This window comes from Sinohyriopsis cumingii, chromosome 10 (genome assembly GCF_028554795.1).
Source record: "Sinohyriopsis cumingii isolate HCF-2022 chromosome 10, ASM2855479v2, whole genome shotgun sequence".
NCBI lineage: Eukaryota > Metazoa > Mollusca > Bivalvia > Unionida > Unionidae > Sinohyriopsis > Sinohyriopsis cumingii.
Window position 1 is genome coordinate 16,503,925 of NC_142970.1, and position 20,376 is coordinate 16,524,300.

Below are 20,376 nucleotides of genomic sequence, written 5' to 3' on the forward strand. Positions count from 1 at the left end.
CTAATAATACATCGTGTCTGCATGGTCTTATGGGAAACTAATACATCGTGTCTGCATGGTCTTATTGTAGACTAATACATCATGTCTGCATGATCTTATTGTAGACTAATAATATATCGTGTCTACATGGTCTCATTGTAGACTAATACATCGTGTCTGCATGGTCTTATTGTAGACCAATGCATCGTGTCTACATGGTCTTATGGTAAACTAATGCATCGTGTCTGCATGGTCTTATGGTAATCTAATACATCGTGTCTTCATGGTTTTTCGTTTTAAGTTATGTACACTGTTGATATTCATTACATTTGATCCGTACATGTAAATGGTTTGAGACTATGCTCTTTGGTCTAATCCCAAATGTGTGTCCTAAATAAACAAACAAATAATTAAATATGTAAATAAATAATGGGTGTATGAATTTTAGTTATTCGTATTTATTTTTTTACTATTATGATATAGTATTTCCTGTCAGAGGTCATGTATAAAGTATATGTCTTGCATTTGTGTAGGTCTTATTCTTGTTCTTGTTGTCAGGAAAACAACATATGTAATTTGGATAGTACTCTGACAAATTTTGAGCATTTAAGAAATGAATATCACGTGAGGAAGAAATAAAAATGTTTTTTCGAAGTTGAAGCTTAACTATGACCGAGTACTGAGACTGGTTTTCTGTTGTTTTAATGATTGGCAGGTCCTGGGAGACACATTTTATTGTATTAGTTATAGCAATATGCTAGGATACGCATATTGTTATATTTGACTATTGCCAGGTACTGGAATACACATTTTATTGTATCAACTTTGGTGAAATACTGGGATACTCATCATGTTGATTAACGTTTGCCAGGAGCTGAGATACGCATAATGTTGTATTTATTATGCACAGGTACTAATATACGTATTTTGATGTATTAACTATTGCTAAGAACTAGGATAGGCATATTCTTGTATTAAATACTGCCAAGTACTGAGATACGCAGCTTGTTGTATTTCTGACTTTAGTACTGATTTTATAGAAAGGTAAACTATGAATCAAAACGTACATGTGTGATGCTAGAAAAACACGTATAATATACACCAGTTTCTAACACATGCAATTATTATATTGATTTCGATTTTCTCCACCTGCATTTAAAACTTGTAATAATTGATAATGTACGCTAACCGGTTAATAAAGGTATAGCAAATTAAATAAAAATGTCATTTGCGAAGCGATATATAGACCTATTTTTTAATATTCTCAAATGATAAATGTTTTGGTTAGTATCTTGTTATAACGCAGAATTAGTATCATCAATCCATGTTATTTTGATTCTTTACTCAAGGTAAGTCGTTCCACTATATAAATACAGTTTATTTCCACTCTTGCTTAAAGTAAGTATTTCCGCTGCAATGTTTTGTCCACGTTTCACGCTTTTCGATGAATCATCATAATTATATCCACGTTAATAAAAGTTAAGTTCAACTAGAAGGTCGTGTCCTAAGTAAGTGAGAACGTTGACTTTACAAACATTTTTCTTTTTTTTGTATTTTTGAATCCAGATGTGTATGTATGGATAGGTTCTGGTAACGGAAGACTATGAAGCTGACAGAGAGACCTAACAATACGTTATGGCGGAACAGACTGAATATAAAAAAAGAACTTTAAAACAAGTATTGAGAAACATTATATATATATATATATATATACACACCACAGTCTATCAAAAATATCATGGCGAAATTAATTAAATATGGACCCAGGACACAATTAATTTTCTGAACTATTCTTTATATTTGTTTCTCAGAACTAATCTTTCCACTGTGAGAATCAATAAAAATCATATGTTAATCTAAAATACCTTCGAAGATGACTTCAAAGTGAAGTTCTTGTCATATGTTCACCGGCATCTTTTAGAGAGGCTAGACTGTAAACAAACTGGCGTGGAATGGGATACAGATTTCACTTCCGGATCATCAACAAGACTTATTACTCACTGCGCACTGCTGCCGAAATGCACACAGACAACCACACCATAAGCATATATTATAAAGACTAAACAATTGAATTTAAATCCATACCAAGTTTGCCTCAATTGAACTTTTGTATCACCACCAAAAGGAGACAGGAAAAATACTCTAAAATAGACTGGGACTACATTCGGGTACTAAACCGGACCAATTAATTCTGATCTGTTTCCATATACGCCAAGGCGTGCACCTCATAGACTCCGTGAGCATCGAGTATCTTAAGGTGGCAATGCTGATATCTTCACGTTTCCATATTCATAGACCCGTTATTAGCAGTGTTTCCGGCATGGTGCTCAAAAGCTGTTGTAAATATCACTGCTTGACATAGCTTTTCATAATCTTTATTAAACATGATTGATTGAAATACCTTGTCAAAATATATTGTAAGCATGATTGGTAGAACTATCGTTTCAAAACCTATTTTCACATGATTAGTTGATATATGATGATTTCAAAACAGTATAATTAGTAATTTTTTAAGAACACAAACATAATCAGGATTTTATACTATATTAAATCGGATAAATATATGGGGAACGCCACCTCTGTGTTGTGTTACACTATTGTACTCATTTTATCAGGACAAAAGTCTGAAAAATATAGAAGGTTCACTCTGGAGAGCGATAAGCTGTGTTTTTCATTCTCAAGAGCGAAAAGTTGTGATTTTCTCTAAAGACAGCGAAAGGTTGGTAGAACATGTTATAACAAACATTTATATAACCTCTTTTGTATGCATATATGTTTGCATACCGTCTCTACACACTCTTAAACACTGTTTGTATGTATGTAGTTTTGTATATTGCCCTTTCATTATCTGAACGTTTGAGTTGTTTGTGTGTATGTGTGTTGTATATGATGTCTCTTAATAGTCGTGCATATTTAAACAGAGTGGATGTATGTGTTTGTATATTGTCTCTTCATGATTATAAGCATCTGAATTATTTTTCTGCATGTGTGTTTTGGATTTAACCTCTTCATACACTAAAACATTAGAACTGTGTGTATGTACGTGTGTACGCATATTGTGTTTTCATTCACTTAAATATTAGAACTGTGTGTATGTACGTATGTATGCAAATTGTGTTCTCATACACTTAAACATTAGAACTGTGTGTATGTACGCGTGTGTGCATACGGCGTTTTCATACATTTAAATTTTAAAACTTTGTGTATACACGTGTGTATGCATACTGCGTTTTCATACTCTTAAACATTAAAACTGTGTGTATGCACGTGTGTATGCATACTGCGTTTTCATACACTTAAACATTAGAACTGTGTGTATATACATGTGTATGAATACTGCTTTTCATACACTTAACATTAGAACTGTGTGTATGTACGTGTGTATGCATATTGCGTTTTCATGCACTTAATGAGTATAACTGTGTGTATGTACGTGTGTATGCATATTGCGTTTTCCTACACTTAAACATTAGAACTGTGGGTATGTACGTGCGTTTGCATACTGCGTTTTCATACACTTTAACATCTGAACGGTTTGTAGATATATGTTTTTGAGTATCATATCTCTGTATTATCTTAAACCTAGCAATTGTTTGTATATATGTATGTTTGTTTATCGAGTAAGTGAGATGTATTCATTGGAATGTAAAGCCCGTATCTAAGTGACACTTCAGCGCAAGAGACTGCAGTAATGTCTAAGTAAGATGACATCACTGGAATATACAAAGTCTAAGTGAGATGTCATCACTGGAATGTACGATGTCTAAATGAGATGTCATTACTAGAATGTACGATGTCTAAGTGAGATATCATCACTGGAATATACAGCCCATGTCTATGTGACACGTCATATCAAGAGACTGAATCCAATGTTTAAGTGAGATAGCATCATAGGAGTGTACAGCCAATGTCTAAGCGATATTTCATTATTGGGTTATGCAGCCAGTGACTAATTGAAATGTTGTCACAGGAGAGTGCAGCCAACATCTAAAAGTGAGATTTTAGTACTGGAATGTACAGCCAATGTCTAAGTGTGACGTCATCACAGGAGTATACAGTCAACAGCTATGTAAGATTGTATCACTGGAATGTGCTGGCAATGTCTAAGTGAGATGCAATCACAGGAGTGTACATCCAATAGCGAAGTTAGAGGCTTTTGAATTTTTTTGCTATGTCAACAGTTTGCAATGGTGCTAACAAGTCAAACTGGATTTGGTTTTCATGTAAACATCAAAATAATGGTATTAAATTCAAGTGCGCAAAACGTTTCTACGTACTAAAACAAAGATTAAAAACATGGAAAAATCAATTGTGATTTTATTAAAATGTGAACGTCACCTATCTAATGCAATGTGTGGATAGCATCAACTATCGTCTATGAGAAATGAAACCTTGATAAAGTGCATCATGTCGTTAATGATAATTGAGATTTGATGAGAAAGCAATTCTTAGCAAAGGTCTTCTCACTTTGTGGTATGATTGGATGAGACATCAATTCCAAACTGAGGTATTTGCTCAGTGTGATATGATTTGATGAGTCAGGAATTCCCATTAAGTAAAAGATTGATACTCCAGACCTGATGAGTCAAGATGTTTGCGTTTTCCAATTAAAGTTATAGGACAATTTTAATAGGTATTAGATCATCAGGCGGAAGGTTGCATAGAGCATGCTTCTACATCTCACATATGTTGTCTGTTTAGTGTATGTGATTGTCTCCCCTTTAGGGAGAAAAATAATTTGCATGAGACTATAAATCCAGGGTGTATGATTGCCTCCACGTTAAGACTAATAATGACTTTGAGATAGCAAGGGTGTTTCTTTTTGCTGTGAATGTGTGTTGGTGTGTGTGATTATCAAAGTATTAGAGTGAGAGCAATACTCAGGTTTAATCTTTAAGTGTATCATTATTCAGTTAGGAATTGCCTCTCAACACCACTGTGGTTTGAAAACTAGATAGTGACATATTTTGGGGGAAGGTCAGTGCGTTGATTATTGCCTTACATACACAATATCCAGCCATTAAGTTGTGTTTCCTCATGCTAACTTAATCTTCCCGAAACAAAGTTGAGACATGTTTTTGTTGTCTTTTCCTAGAGTGCATTAATCAAACAAGACTATTAAATACATGGCATGTTTTACAGTAACTGATAAATTACGATTACTTGTGTTGAAGAAATGGATGATTATCAATTATATGTACTTAGTTATAAATTGGGTATAAAGTTTAGATGACTGTAATTAAAGTTTTGTATTATCCCAGGTTATTAATTTCATAATTTAAATTAAAATGATTAAGGTAGGGATGTACTTCCTCCAGGGTTGAAGCCATATAAGCGATTTTGAAAGTCACACCTTATGATGCCAGTGGATGAAGGCAACATCATCCAGGTTGCAGGCTAATGAAAACATATTTTAAGGCAACACCCAATGAGGTGAATAAGTGGATCAAAGCTACATCCTCCTGGGTTTTGGCCAGATAAACGATTTTGAAAACCACACCCTATGATGTAAACACGTAAATAAATGGATGAAGGCAACTTTCTCCAGGGTGAATGCAAGGATAAGCGATTTTGAAAGCCACACCCAATTATGTAAATACGTGGATTAAGGTACATACTTTGAGTTGGCCAGATGAGCGATTTTGAAGAGCCACACGCTATGATTTAAATAAGTGGATAGGGGATGATGTATCCATTGCTTCTAACATTTGTAAAGTTCCAGTAATTTGAACCTTTATCCAATCTTGCATCTATTTATTCCGGACATTCTCTTCTGAAACATAAATCGTGTCCACTCAAAATATATTTATGAAACTTGATATACATACTATACTAATGCTCTACATGTGCCTTTTGGTGCATATATTATATTAGTGGTTTACATGAGGATTTTAGTGGTTGTTGTTGTTGTTGTTGTGGGGTTTAATGTCATTTTTAGCACACTATAGGCTATACATGACGGCCAGTATAAATGGAGGAGGAAGAACCTGGCAAACCTAGGAAAGAATCACCAACCCATGAGAAGCTACAGGCAGGCTTTCTGACGTACCCACGTTAGCTGAGCAGAGGAGAGATCGCAGTGATCCGGAATAGTGAGCGCCTTAGACCACTTGGCCACTCCGGGCGCCAGTGTAGCTTTTGGTAATATTAGACAAGTGTCCTGCATGTGTCTTTTGGTAGACATATTTGGCTAGTTTTCCAAATGTGCCTTTTGGTACATATATTAGACTAGATGTGTTCTTGAGTACACTTATGAATGGTACAGTGTTAAGCCAGGTGGAACAAATGTAATTTTATTTAACCCGTGATATCTTTGTTTTCGGTAATAGAGGTTTCAGTTCTTGAAACAATTTAACAACAATGATTCATATGAGCAAACAATTAGCCCACAATGCCAAAACAACTATAGGAATAAAGGGTAATTGCCCTTGGTAGAAATATGGCCATTATGTTACTTGCATGGAAAAGTCGTAATATTCATTGTTAGAAATGTGACCATTATAGTATGCGCACGGCAATATATTAATATTCATTGCTAGAAATAGGCCATTATGTTATTTGCATGGAAAAGTCATAATATTCATTGCTAGAAATATGTCCATTATGTTATTTGCACGGCAATATATTAATATTCATTGCTAGAAATAGGCCATTATGGTATTTGCATGGAAAAGTCATAATATTCATTGCTAGAAATATGTCCATTATGTTATTTGCATGGCAATATATTAATATTCATCGGTAGAAATATGACCATTATGTTACTTGCACGGCAATATATTAATATTCATTGATAGAAATAGGGACATTATGTTTTTTGCATGGAAAAGTCATAATATTCATTGATAGAAATAGGGACATTATGCTATTTGCATGGAAAAGTCATAATATTCATTGGTAGAAATATGGTCATAAATTTAATTCCATGGCAATCCTAACTTTCTAACTGTTCAGTCTGGGATTTCAGATAAACGGTGTTTATATGGACATAAAAATATATTTAAATATTAATTATATATTTTATAAACTGAAGTCATAGGGCAAATACTTTACACAATTTCAATTGTTAGCATTAATGGTTTCTCTTTGAGAAAACGTTAAAAATTTCATCTAAATCAACAGTGATATATATTGAACAAAGTGACCTAAGGAAGGGCAGAAATCTCTCTCTCCCTCATATCGGAATATATTCTATTTGTATCATGAGGTATACGATGATTAAACATATGTCCGGGTTATTTCCAAACTGACTGATTCCGATATATATATATATATGCAAGCAAATTGAAGCAACAAATTGTACTAATGCATGACCTAGCGCAATTATGTCTCAAACAAATAAAACAAATATTGACGATCATATGGATCCATTGCCTAAATTGATTATACAATTGAGTACACATATATTTTATATAAAGTAGTTCCAAGAAATACAGTGTTGTGTGTTTTTTTAAACTATATTTGGAACTTAGAAGAAATGGAAGCGCTTTATTTCATGCAGTGATTCTATTATTATTCATATTTTGTGGGGTTTTTTTTCTGAAAAGGAATATAACAAAAAGGTTGCTATATTTGCATAGGAGAATATGAAATTGTTTAACCGCAATGTTAATGTCTTGCATAATAGCCCAGAAAAATATCGTCCATTTTCGTTCATTTAATGCAAGAAGTTATAAAACATTTATGTGGTTAAACTAGATTTGTGTTTGTAAAACATATATGTCCAAATGCTGTAAAATATATGAGTGCCGAAAGTAAAAAAGAAAAACAAATTAATAAAATCATGAATAAGGAATAGATGCAACTCTTATTTCAGACTGCATGGCCCATATATGTACATTAAAATATAAAGGTATTTTAAGAATACATTTTTAATCATCGTATTTATAAATATAGAAACGCATATGCAGCTATAGATTTTTTTCTTTCTTAAGAACAAAACTATATAACATATTTAAATAGTAGTTTGTTTCGTATATCTATAATCGGATAATTCAAACGAATATCATAGTTGCACAGTGATTTTAGGATATAATTCTTACTAATGGATATTCCTGTCATCATTGAAAATACCACTTTCTCATTATTCCTTCAAGTTTAAATGCATTATAGTTTGCATGCATGGTAGATGCACTAAGGTTAAATGTTTAAAAAACACTATTGTCATAAACAATGACTAACTGACCATGTATGCATTCACTAAATTGCATCCACAGAGGTGTGCAATAACCTGTAGCAGTACGGTTTGAATAATACAATTTTGATATTCAAAGCACCATTACTGAATTTACATAAAAAGGACATTTTGTCGAGTTCATCAAAGTCTTAAATGTATCGTCTTCATCGTCTGACCGATTGGAATTTGAAACATGACCCACAGATGTATAAATGTACAACAGAATGTCTTTACATAGTTGTAGCACAATATATTCAAATATTTTCATACTAAATGGTATGATAGATATAGATCTATAATTACTTTCATTTGCCAGGCTACCGATTTCGCTATCTAAAAGTGGGATAGTTGTACCTTGTAAAATCATTTGTAATAGAATTTGGACCAAAAAATGCAATTACATACAATTGTTATAAATCGTGGTGTGTCTTATCTGAAAATTTAAAATACTTTACAATATGACCCTAGATATTTACCCGCCTTTTACGTATTCAGTCTCAGGCAGTGACGTAAGTTCAACAAAATTGGAAGAGGACTTGCACGCTGACACAACATAACTAATATCGTGTCATTTCCATTATTAATGGAGTAGGATTTAAATGATTTGTCCGCAGGTTGCATAAGTTCTGTTTTGGCCATGACCCCATCTATGTACCTTCTATAAATTCAACCTGATATTCCTGACGCGCTTTTAATTTTTGTCTGACACTATCTCGTAAGGGAAGAAATTTCTTTATTGTCTCTAGTCGCTCTCGAGCTAATCTATTGGCATATGATTCTCCGATGTTTGCCATTATTGATATAATAATGATTTAATTTACGGTAGCAGAGAGGACGCTGTCTCCAACTTGACACCGATGAGATCTCGTATTTTCCTTCGATGTATCGCGATTAGAAAAACTTATCAGCGATAGGCTGGGTAAGTCAAATAGAGTTTTAACAGGGTTGTCTTACACTTGATATCTGGATTGTTTGGGTTTTTTGCGATTTTTCCAGGATAAGCTTTTTTTGCGAAATGGAGAGTGAACCAATTAGAGCATGTTCGCCCTTTCTGCTGCTACAGGTGTGTGTGTGTGTGTGTTCGTGTGTGTGTGTGTGGTTGTGTGCGTGTGTGCTTTTGTGTGTGTGTGTTTTTTCTGTGGGTGCGGGTGTATGGGTGTGGGTGGGTGGGTGGAGGTTAAATGTGGATGTGGGTATTTAGATGTGTGTGTGTGTGTGTGTGTGTGCGAGTGAGTGTATGTTTGTTTGTATGTGTGTGCATTGTTAGTTTATGACAACAGTTATCAATATATGTATCTTTGGGGTAAAGGCTTATTTTCCTAAACATACCGGTCTAATAAATCTGTCAACCAAAAACAAATCTTAATTGATCAATACTGACAAGCAATGAATCCAATATGAATGACAAGATGAATTGGAATTAGTGTTTGTGATTTCGATTTTTAACGTAGCTTTAACAATTTTCTAGTCATATCAAACCGATGTCTGCAGTGTGGCAGTTTAAAATGAAGTCTAGCACTGGGGCATCATGCCGCAGACATGTAGCACATAATTCTGACACCAGGCCGACCGGTCCTAACGCTAACCTCGTAATCCTGAGCACCTAGCGATGCAGCTGTTAGTACCGTTTTTGAAGTCTTTGGTATGACTCGGCCGGGTTATCGAACCAACGACCTTCCACAACCGGGGCGGATGCTCTAACAACTAGTCACCGGAGCGGTCGAATTGGGTTTAGAAAATGATCTAGTAATCTTGCCAAGAAAGCTGCATCTAGTATTTAGAAAGTTACGAACAGGAAGTAAGTTCGAATCACAATGGACATTGTAAAACGAAAACATCGATATCACAGGAAATTTGTAATTTTGTGATGTACAACGCAAATGTCACAACAGCCAATATGTGTATGCAAAATAATAATTTAACAAACCGTATAGCACTTACATGTTTGAAAAATGTTGACTAATATATATATATATATATATATATATATATATATATATATATATATATATATATATATATATATATATATATATATATATATATATATATATATATAAAACTTTTGACCTTCAATAATGATAAATGTTTTATTTACCTCAGTCTTTTTTTTTGGAGTCATTGAAATTTTTTGTGACATTTACTTGTTTGACTTTGTTCTTATTGTAAACGCCACATGTTCAGTGACACTCTCTTGACAGTGATGCTAGACTGACTGATTCATATCCTACAGACAACTTGTTCAAATGACACTTTGTCGGCTGGAATACTTGACTAAGTTTCCTACCTACTCAACACTTGGTCCTAGACATTTTGTTGACAGGAATACTTGGAAACATTATTGAACAGATCACTTGATTAACATGTTCTTTTGAACCTTTTTATGTGTGTCTTTCCAAGTGATATATGAATGTTGAGCACAGTGTCAAATGGACATGTCATGAATTGTGAGTAGTATCAAATAGACATAGCATGAATGGTGAATGGTGAATACAGTGTCAAATGGACACAGCACGAACAGTGAGCAATGTCAAATGGATACATCATAAACCATGAGCAGTAACAAATGGACACAACATGAATGGTGAGTAGTGCCAAATGGACACAACATGAATGTTGAACACAGTATCAGATTGTTGCAGCATGAATTGTGAGCACAGTATCAAATTGACTTAGCATGAATGGTGAGTAGTATACAAATGAATGCAGCATGAATAATGAAAACAGTACCAAATGGACACAGCATGAATGGTGAGCACAGTGTCAATGGACACAGCTTGAATGGGTAAACGGTGAGTACAGTGTCAATGGATACATCATAAATGGTGAATGGTGAGTACAGTGTCAATTTACACAGCATGAATGGTGAATGGCAAGTACAGTGTCAATGTACATAGCATGAATGGAGATGTGTCAAATTGAGACATCATGTATGGTGAGCACAGTGTCAAATGGACACATCATTAAAGATCATTAGTGTTAAATGGACACAGCATGAATGATGAGCACAGTGCCAAATGGACACACGATGAATGGGATCATGGTGAGCTCGGTGTAAAATGAAAATAGTATGAATTGTGAATGGCGAGCAAAGCGTCAAATGGACACAGTATAAATGGTGATTGGTGAGCAGTTTCAAATGGACAAGTCATAAATTGTAAATAGTGAGTACAGTGTCAATGGACACATCATAAATTGTGCATGGTGAGCACAGTGTCAAACGGACACATTATGAATAGTGAGCAGTGTCAAATGGACACAGGATAAATAGTACATGATGAGCACAGTGTGAAATGGACACATCATGAAGACAAGCACAGTGTCAAGTACAGTGCGAATGGTTAGCACAGGGTTAAATGGACACATCATTAATGGTGAGCACAATGTCAAATTGATATATCATGAATGATGAGAACAGTGTGAAATGGACAAAGGATGAATGGTGAGTACAGCATCAAATGGACACATCATGAATTATGAATGATGAACAGTGGCAAATGGACACAGGATGGATAGTGCATGGTGAGCACAGTGTGCAAATCCTAACTATATATTCTTCAGAAGTTTTGGCAAGAGAACAAATCAAATGCAGTCAAGTCAGAGCTGCAAATCCTAACTAAATATTCTTCAGACGTTTTGGCAAGAGAACAAAGAAAATGCTCAAAGGAAATACGCTTTGTATAAAATATAATTTTGTTTTTAATATGTAACTTGTAACTTCTGCATTTATACATACATACATACACACATACATACATACATACATACATACATACATACATACATACATACATACATACATATATATATATACACATTTAAAGGTTGTTGACAATCACAATGAATATCAATGGTGAAGTTATGCCAGCTAAATGTTCTTCGGCCAAGAGAAGTAAGACCATGTCTACTTTGATGTAGATAACACTTTTATATCTCAGGTTTGCAAATTTCAGACTGATAGAGGACCTTGACTTTGTAATTTTATATACCACAACACATTTTAAATTACTGACTTTGAATATTGAAGACTGATAAAGGGAAATAACTCTTTAATAAATGAGCAAAACCTGTTATTCAGAAAAGAGACAAGTCAAACACAAAACAGCAGAGAAAACTTTCACTCCTTAGGATGGACAAATAGAGGACACATGAATAAACGAAATGCATGGATATACACTTGGTATTCTGTATCCACTCACTAGGCACCAAGTGTATGAATAAGGTTTCTGAGTGTTGGCTGAGATGATGTTCTCATGGATTGGAGCTACACAGGCCAATACAAGACTAAACTGAGAACAAAACCTCCCAAAAATGCAATCAATTCAAACAATATACAAAACAAGACTGGGACATAATGATGAAGATGAATCATAACTCCAACCTTGAATATTAAGAGAAACACTGAGAAGTTTGTCTGAAACATGCAAGAATGGATATAATCATATGCAGATTGAGTATAATTACCTCCAGAGTCCTTTATTTGGGCAGGATACACCAGTACAAATAATAATAATAATAATAATAATAATAATAATATTAATATTAATAATAATAATAATAACAATAATAATAATTATAATAATAATAATAACAATATATTAGTCATATAGCAAGACCTTTTTATAAGTCCTTTATTTTTGTCAGCATACACTAGCATGAATATAATAATAAAACATGTAATACTAATCAATAATAACAATACACGAGTGATATATAAATACTTCATTCAGATTCGTTTATTTGGTGAGGCCACAACAGTATGAATAGTAATATGTATAAACCAATGCTATACCAATACCTTATTTTAAGGCCTTAACTTGGTCAGTTGACATCAGTATACCACCATGAATATAATACTTATAAACTAGTGGTATGTAAATACCTCACTCTAAGGCCTTAACTTGGTCAGTTGATTTCAGTATACCACCATGAATATAATACTTATAAACCAGTGGTATATCTAGATGTTGCATTAATGCATATACTTGGTCAGTTGACACCAGTTTGCCATCATGAATATTATACTTATAAACAAGTGATATATCAAGTCCTCACTCTAAGGTCATAACTTGGTCGGGTGATATCAGTATTCCATCATGAATATACTACTTATAATGCAATGGTATATCAAGACCTGGTTCTGAGGCTTTATATATATATATATATATATATATATATATATATATATATATATATATATATATATATATATATATATAAAGTGCTATAACGTTGTAAAAAATATAGAAGTCAGTTGCCAAGTATGAGATGTACTACTGCCACTTGAATTAGCCTAAAATGCATGGACATTTTGACCAGGATGTTAATCCCTGCCAGATGTAGAGTATGTAATTGGTATCTCCAATAAGTTATCTATCATTCCTAAAATAGTCTAATGGAGAGGTCTGGATCAGAATTAATACGTTTTTTATCTGATATTTAACACAATCTATGATGTGGTCAGATAAATCAAAAATCTCAGACACCAGGGACTCTATGAGTATGGATATCCCTCAAGTGCTCTTTTATTCTCACTTGGAATTCCTTTTAGTCTCACCTTTACATGGTGTACCACTTATAGTGATGTTGAGTAAATGGATAGCATTCTGTGGTACAGTGTCCTCATAGTTTGGATTATATCTGAGGTTAGTAAATGAACTTCTTAAGATTTTAAATGTATCCATTGTACTGCAGAGATTACAATTAATGGTCTTGCAATCTAATACTTTGTTTGCTAAAGTTATTCCAGTACGGCCAGGGTCTATTGCAGGGGGTTGGATAATTTCATACTTCTTTTTACATAATACTTAGAGGTTGTTATTTCACGCTTTCATATCTAAATAGCAGACACAGGAAATAAAGAAAGGAATCCACACGAGATGAACTACTAATATCGCAGCATTTGTTCCGCTCTCTACATTAATTTCATTACGCATACTTTGAATATAGTCTAAGGTAGTATAGTGCATTCGTGGTGTCTGACGTTGTCAACACACAAAATGCTAAAACTTTATATGTGGTATAGGTATCAGACAACTATTTTACAGCCAGGGAACCAGCCTACTGGTGTGTGGAACACGACATAGAAACCTATACAATCTGGAGATATGCCACTGGCTAATAAATAAATCGGTTCAGTTTTATTCGATTATCCATTTCAGAAACTTAAGTCGATGTACAACATTTAGTTTTATTTGATTTCTTATACTTTATTCCCTAAGGACAAAATAACGTATGAACTCTTGGTGAGAGACTACATGAGTATGTGCAAAACAGGCAGCCACCCTGCATAACAGCACGAGATTCAATAACTTGTTTTGAAGCACCTGTTATTCAAGGCTTTAAAAAATTGCCTGACTCCAATGAATGAAGTTTCTATTTTTTTGATATATTAACATTAAGTTCTATGGGAGATGAATCAAATATAGTCTCATTATTTAATCTTGCCGCATAAACTCAAAATAACTGCAAGCAAGGAATTAAAAAAGATAAATAAAATAAATGATATTGCTGACTATATAATCATGGTTAAGATACAACTAATGATATAAACATGAATATGAAGTGTCAAGTGAATTCAGTTGCATGCTTTGGACAGCCATGCTGTAATACTATATTATTGCTCAAACACACCTCTTAAGAAAAGAAAAAAACGAGCTTAAAACACAAGTCTTAAAAAATACTGAGAAAACGTACAACTAATGAAATCTTTAAATCTACATAATGTACTATTTCATAGCAAACAATTATATTTTCTTCAGTTAATGCACCACCATTATTCATTATTTCCATCAACAGTCAACTTTATAACTGTCTTGGTATTTACAAAGTCAACATTATACATGTATTGTTTCTATATAGACAACACAATAATTGTCTTGTGTATTTCCATAGTCAACACACTGTCTTGTGTATTTCCATAATCAACATACAAACTGTCTTCTGTATTTCCAAGGTCAACACTATACATGTCCCATGTTTCTCCACATTCAATACCTATTTTTTGTTTGTCCATAGTCAACATCATAACTGTCTTGTGTTTTTCCCTGAAAGTCAACATAATAACTGTTTTGTGTTTCTCCATAGTCAGCACTAATTGTATTGTGTTCATCCACAGTTAACACTATAACTGTCTTGTATTTCACCATAGTAAACACTGTATATATATTGTGCTTCCCAGCCTATAATTATGTTGTGCTGCACCACAGCCATCACTTGTTTTTAGTTTCACCATAACAATGTTGTCAGATGTTTCCACCCTCAGAAATAATTTGTCCCATAAAGTAATGAGCTGATTCATGACATGGAATGACGTGTCCTGGGGATGTTTCTGCTGGTACATAGGATCTATTCAAGCATTCATTCCTCCTCCACAAGGGAAGTAGCCTTTGATTGGACAATGCTGAAAAAGCATACAGTTTTTGTCTTAAGCTTTAAAAATTCCATGAGCTGAATGAATTAATCAGGAAAATAGTAAGCTGATTATACATGTCATGAACTTTTGTACAGTGCAATTTACAAGTGTGAAATAAAAGTCAAGTCCATACACTTTTATGACATGTGAAAAAGATATATTTTTTTCTATGTAATGTTCCATGTCATAATGCAATAACAGTTACTTTAAACTATTACAAAATGCGCTCTCAACATATATTCGTTCAATTTTCTTACATATGTACCATTCGGCAAAATGTCCAATGTCACATATATCTAAGTAATAGGGGTTATAAAAACATACAGATCACTGGAAAAGCCCCTATGGTCAAGAAGGTACAGTTGTTTATATTCTATAGGGGAGATGCTGATGTCCCCGTCAGAAAGAACTTTACATTCATTTCTATATGGCAATGATGTGAAAAACACTGTGATGTAATTGTGATGTTTGCATGATACTGTGATGTAATTGGTATGTGCAGATGATACTGTGATGTAATTGGTATGTGTACATGATACTGTGATGTAATTGGTATGTGTACATAATACTGTGATGTAATTGGTATGTGCAGATGATACTGTGATGTAATTGGTATGTGCAGATGATACTGTGATATAATTGGTATGTGTACATGATACTGTGATGTAATTGGTATGTGTACATGATACTGTGATGTAATTGGTATGTGTACATGATACTGTGATGTAATTGGTATGTGTACATGATACTGTGATGTAATTGGTATGTGTACATGATACTGTGATGTAATTGGTATGTGTACATGATACTGTGATGTAATTGGTATGTGTACATGATATGATGACACTATTTAAATCAAGACTGAGATTATTTTGAAAATCATGTGACTAATCTCCAACCTGATATTATTTGTCATGAATTGCACACTACATATTGGCATCCACCTGTTCCAATGTACCATTAGGTATCCCGATAACTGTAATACCTACACTTCATAGAAACCAGAAGGGTGGGTTTAACTAAAACCAAATTTGTAACTACATTTATGAGGATGAGTTACATGTATGTTCTGCCATCATATCATACACACAATATTTTGACTTTGTACCTGTTGCATCTCCATTATCATCTGTTGTAGCTACCAAGCTTGATATATGGAGATCACCTGACTCCTTTGCTTTGCCAACTCTGGGCTGTATACCTGTCTGCCAATTACAGATTCAATGTCATGAAGTACCGCATCAATATTGTTCCAGTAATCCTCAAATTCTTTTCGGCTAATTTTTCCATCTGCGGAATGACCACTGATATGATTTCTATATGAACGAATTCGTTCCACACTAGCTCCTAGAGAACTGTCCCTTGGTTGATTTTGTGGATCATTTCCCCATCCTGTCATGGGAGCAGGAACTGTGCTGACATTTCTGATCAGAGTATATAGCAACGAAAGGTCGAACTGGTCCACCGTTCCTGTTTTATGTCCCTGAGGATCTGGGAAAACCAGCTGAACTTGATCTGAGTTAAGAAGAGGTCTACCCTGCTTCCTGGTCAATGTGACTTTATTGGCCAATAAAGCTTGGTAGATGTCTTTGTATGGCACAGGAAAGTTGCTAAGGAGAATTTCTCTCATGGCATTTCCACAAACAGTTACTAAAGCAACACAGAGTCGAGCATGATTCATGTGTTCCGGTGTTATGGGTGCATCAGGATCGTGCTCCTAAATGAAATGGAGGACCACTGTTATTATTTACATCGATGACCTCCATGATTTAACATGCAGTAATGAATAACATTACAGGCTGATGCCAGTAATGTAAACATCGTGAAGAAAAGTTTTGTACTTTTTTTATTCTGACAGAAGAAAAGAACATGTTTTTCATTTGACCACATGTTAAGGAAAACCAATAAATAAAACAAGTTTAATGACAATCTGATTTTGACTCAGGAGTGGCAAAAATTCAGTGAATTAGTCGCCATATCGCTTCTTTAATATGCATGGAATGCCACCATTATCTAAATCTTCTGAGATTGTCATTGGATATGCTTAAATTCCAAGTTGTGATCAGTCGTATAAAATGCAATGGCAAAATAGTTAGCCAATAACATTCAATATCACCTCATTAATCTCCCATTCTCTCTCTCTCTCTTATACCATATATTGACATCATTAGCCTGCTTTAATAGATTGATGAAAGTAGTGGAATGTCAACAGTGGAACACAAAGATGATGAACGCAGAGCCATACTACAAGCTAACAAGGCTTTATAGCCAGACAAACTAAAACTGATGTGAAAAATATACATAAAATAAAGTATGCTAAATAACAAATAATAAAAGTACATCCATGCCACTGATTAGTAAAAATATATAATGCATACATGTAAAAACAAAACACACGTGATTAAATTGTCACATTAAACAGGTTTGGATTTGTGTTGGTTAATTAAAAGAATTTATCTTAAGACAACACAATGCACATTTTCCATTTACTCTGGCATCTGACTATGGCTGTTATGTTTTTCAATGATGTTGCATTATGTCAGGTACTGGACTAGATTTATCGGTATATTCTCTTTTTGGAACTGCTATTATACAGTGTTATTTGGTGGGATATCGAGTGACTTATCTAATCCATGGACTTGTATTCCTAACCTGATAACAGAACAGAGGTGTTAGTTTGTGGGATATAATGACCAATTTTTGCTCATAGACTTGCATATCCAACCAAATAACATTATGGTAGAACAGAAGTCTCAGAGAAAGTCAATACTAACATATTATTTTCCCTTCAGTAATGGTTGAAAACAATTTACCTCATCTGTAAACCACATCTGAAACATGCGAGCTTCAGGGACACCATGGGATGGTGGACTCTGTACATGCAGTGCATATTGTAGGTTCTGGCCAAGGTAAGAGATAATCTTGGAGAGATTCAATGTAACGAACTTTCTAACTCTGCTGCAAAGCTTTGCGTCAGGAGTCCTGACTTCATCAATCACCATTCTCGTTATTCTTGCACATATCACATGGTTCCTGTAGCTTAGAGTCAATCTATGGAACAGGTCAAGATCAAACACACAACTGCCACAAAAAATGAGACTTTTGGAGGTTTCTTTATTCTGGGCGACTGGCCAGTGAGCTACACAGGCAGCAAGAAGTCTATGGAAGATGGGAGGTGGCAAAAACTTTCCCGTAAACTCACAGCTCAGGTCTAACGTGCACACAATCCGGGGATCTTGATTTGGGGAGGTAACTTCTCTCGGAGATTTTTGACGAAGCATACAAGGTGTTAGGAAGTAGTTCTCCACCTAGTAATAGTATATATATATATATATATATATATATATATATATATATATATATATATATATATATATATATATATATATATATATATATATATATATATATATATGTGTGTATATATATAGGCACACACACAGAAATAAGGTTAGCACAAGTCAAAAATGCTCTGGCCTAGACTTAAAAAGAGGATTATACCAAAGCATGCAAGTGAAACAGAATTTGGCTTTTCTAGATATTTGTTTTTCTAGATATTTAATTAATCTCAGTTTAAATGTACGTGCATAGTTATTTGAATGAAATCCTCCCCAAAATAAATTCTGAAATATAACCTTGATTTGTTTCATACACTAAAATATGTCATCAGTACTGCCATATACATCTTTTTAAGAGTAATGATGTAGCATAAATAGTCTTCTGGTGAAAACATCCTTTTCCATTCAACACCTTTGTCACTAAGTAAGAGCCTCTGCTATCTGATGATTTACTATCCAGTTTAGCGTGTTAACTCTACACCAACAAGACACATATGTAAGTTTGTAGTCTAACAAAATAGGTCCCAACATTTGATCCATTCATGTACACAGTTATGTTGAGTTGGGGAAAGTCAGTCTATGTCTTGATTGTTTTGGGTTTTATTTGTACTAGATAAAAGTCTTGGAGAAACTGTGGTAATACGTTTTTAAAATCGTTTTAAAAAGGGTTGCCACAACTAATTGGAACACTCCCTTTGTCAAATCTTCAGTTTCAGTGCTGTGTAGGTTTCTGAGTATGTGGAATAGTAGCAATAAAAAGATTTTGTTAAGATGGTTACTGTGTGACCATTTTAGATATGATATTGGCATTAATTTAATTTCAGACTGACCGGACATGATTAAAAGTACTTTAGTGAAAACTGCATGTTGCTATGGCTTTCCATTCAGGTGGATTAGCGAAGAACGCCTTTGAAGATGACTGACATGAAACTCTATTAAATCGTCTTGTGCAAAATCCATATTAAAAGGATAGATTCATAAAAAGGAGTATAATTGAACTAGTTTTATATTTCGGGGGAGGGACAAATGTTTTTAATGATGCAGTGCTTACCTGTTGATATTGAATAGCATCAAGCTGACCATTCCAGGATGGAAATTATCCTGTTCCATACGATGAGAATTTGTATTCCCAAACAATGAGTTTCTAGAAGATTATTGAAGCCTATCATGTGACCTAACACGTCATGATGTCATTATATTTTTATTTAAGGACAAAGCAAAAGCATTTTAGTTTAAGGACAAAGAATTGTTATTGCATAATACAAACTAGTTTTGTCCCCTCGTCCCTCTACTTTTTAGTATCAGCACTACAGCTAAGGCTTGATAATGTGCAGCTGACTTAACCTGTGTGGTAAAAAGGTGATGACCCCTTCCGAAAAGAACTGGAAAAGATAAAGCAAATAATCAACCTTATGGCTGGAATGCCGATTACTGTTTGCGGGTATTCACTTGGGTAGCTTTTGGGACCT

At 34.1% G+C, this 20,376-nt stretch overlaps 1 protein-coding gene across 1 annotated transcript in view; it reads right to left on the reverse strand.

Annotated features, from left to right (window-relative positions):
* Positions 1–15,020: 15,020 nt before the first annotated feature.
* Positions 15,021–20,376, reverse strand: part of LOC149789653 (uncharacterized) — a 28,756-nt gene continuing 23,400 nt past the window's right edge. Inside the window, exons 6-8 of the mRNA XM_089973085.1 lie at positions 18,383–18,877; positions 16,678–17,286; positions 15,021–15,557 (exon numbers count right to left, since the gene is read on the reverse strand). Coding sequence (XP_089829211.1) covers positions 16,708–17,286; positions 18,383–18,877 — 1,074 coding nt within the window. The 3' untranslated portion in view covers positions 15,021–15,557; positions 16,678–16,707. The remainder of the gene's footprint in view (positions 15,558–16,677; positions 17,287–18,382; positions 18,878–20,376) is intronic.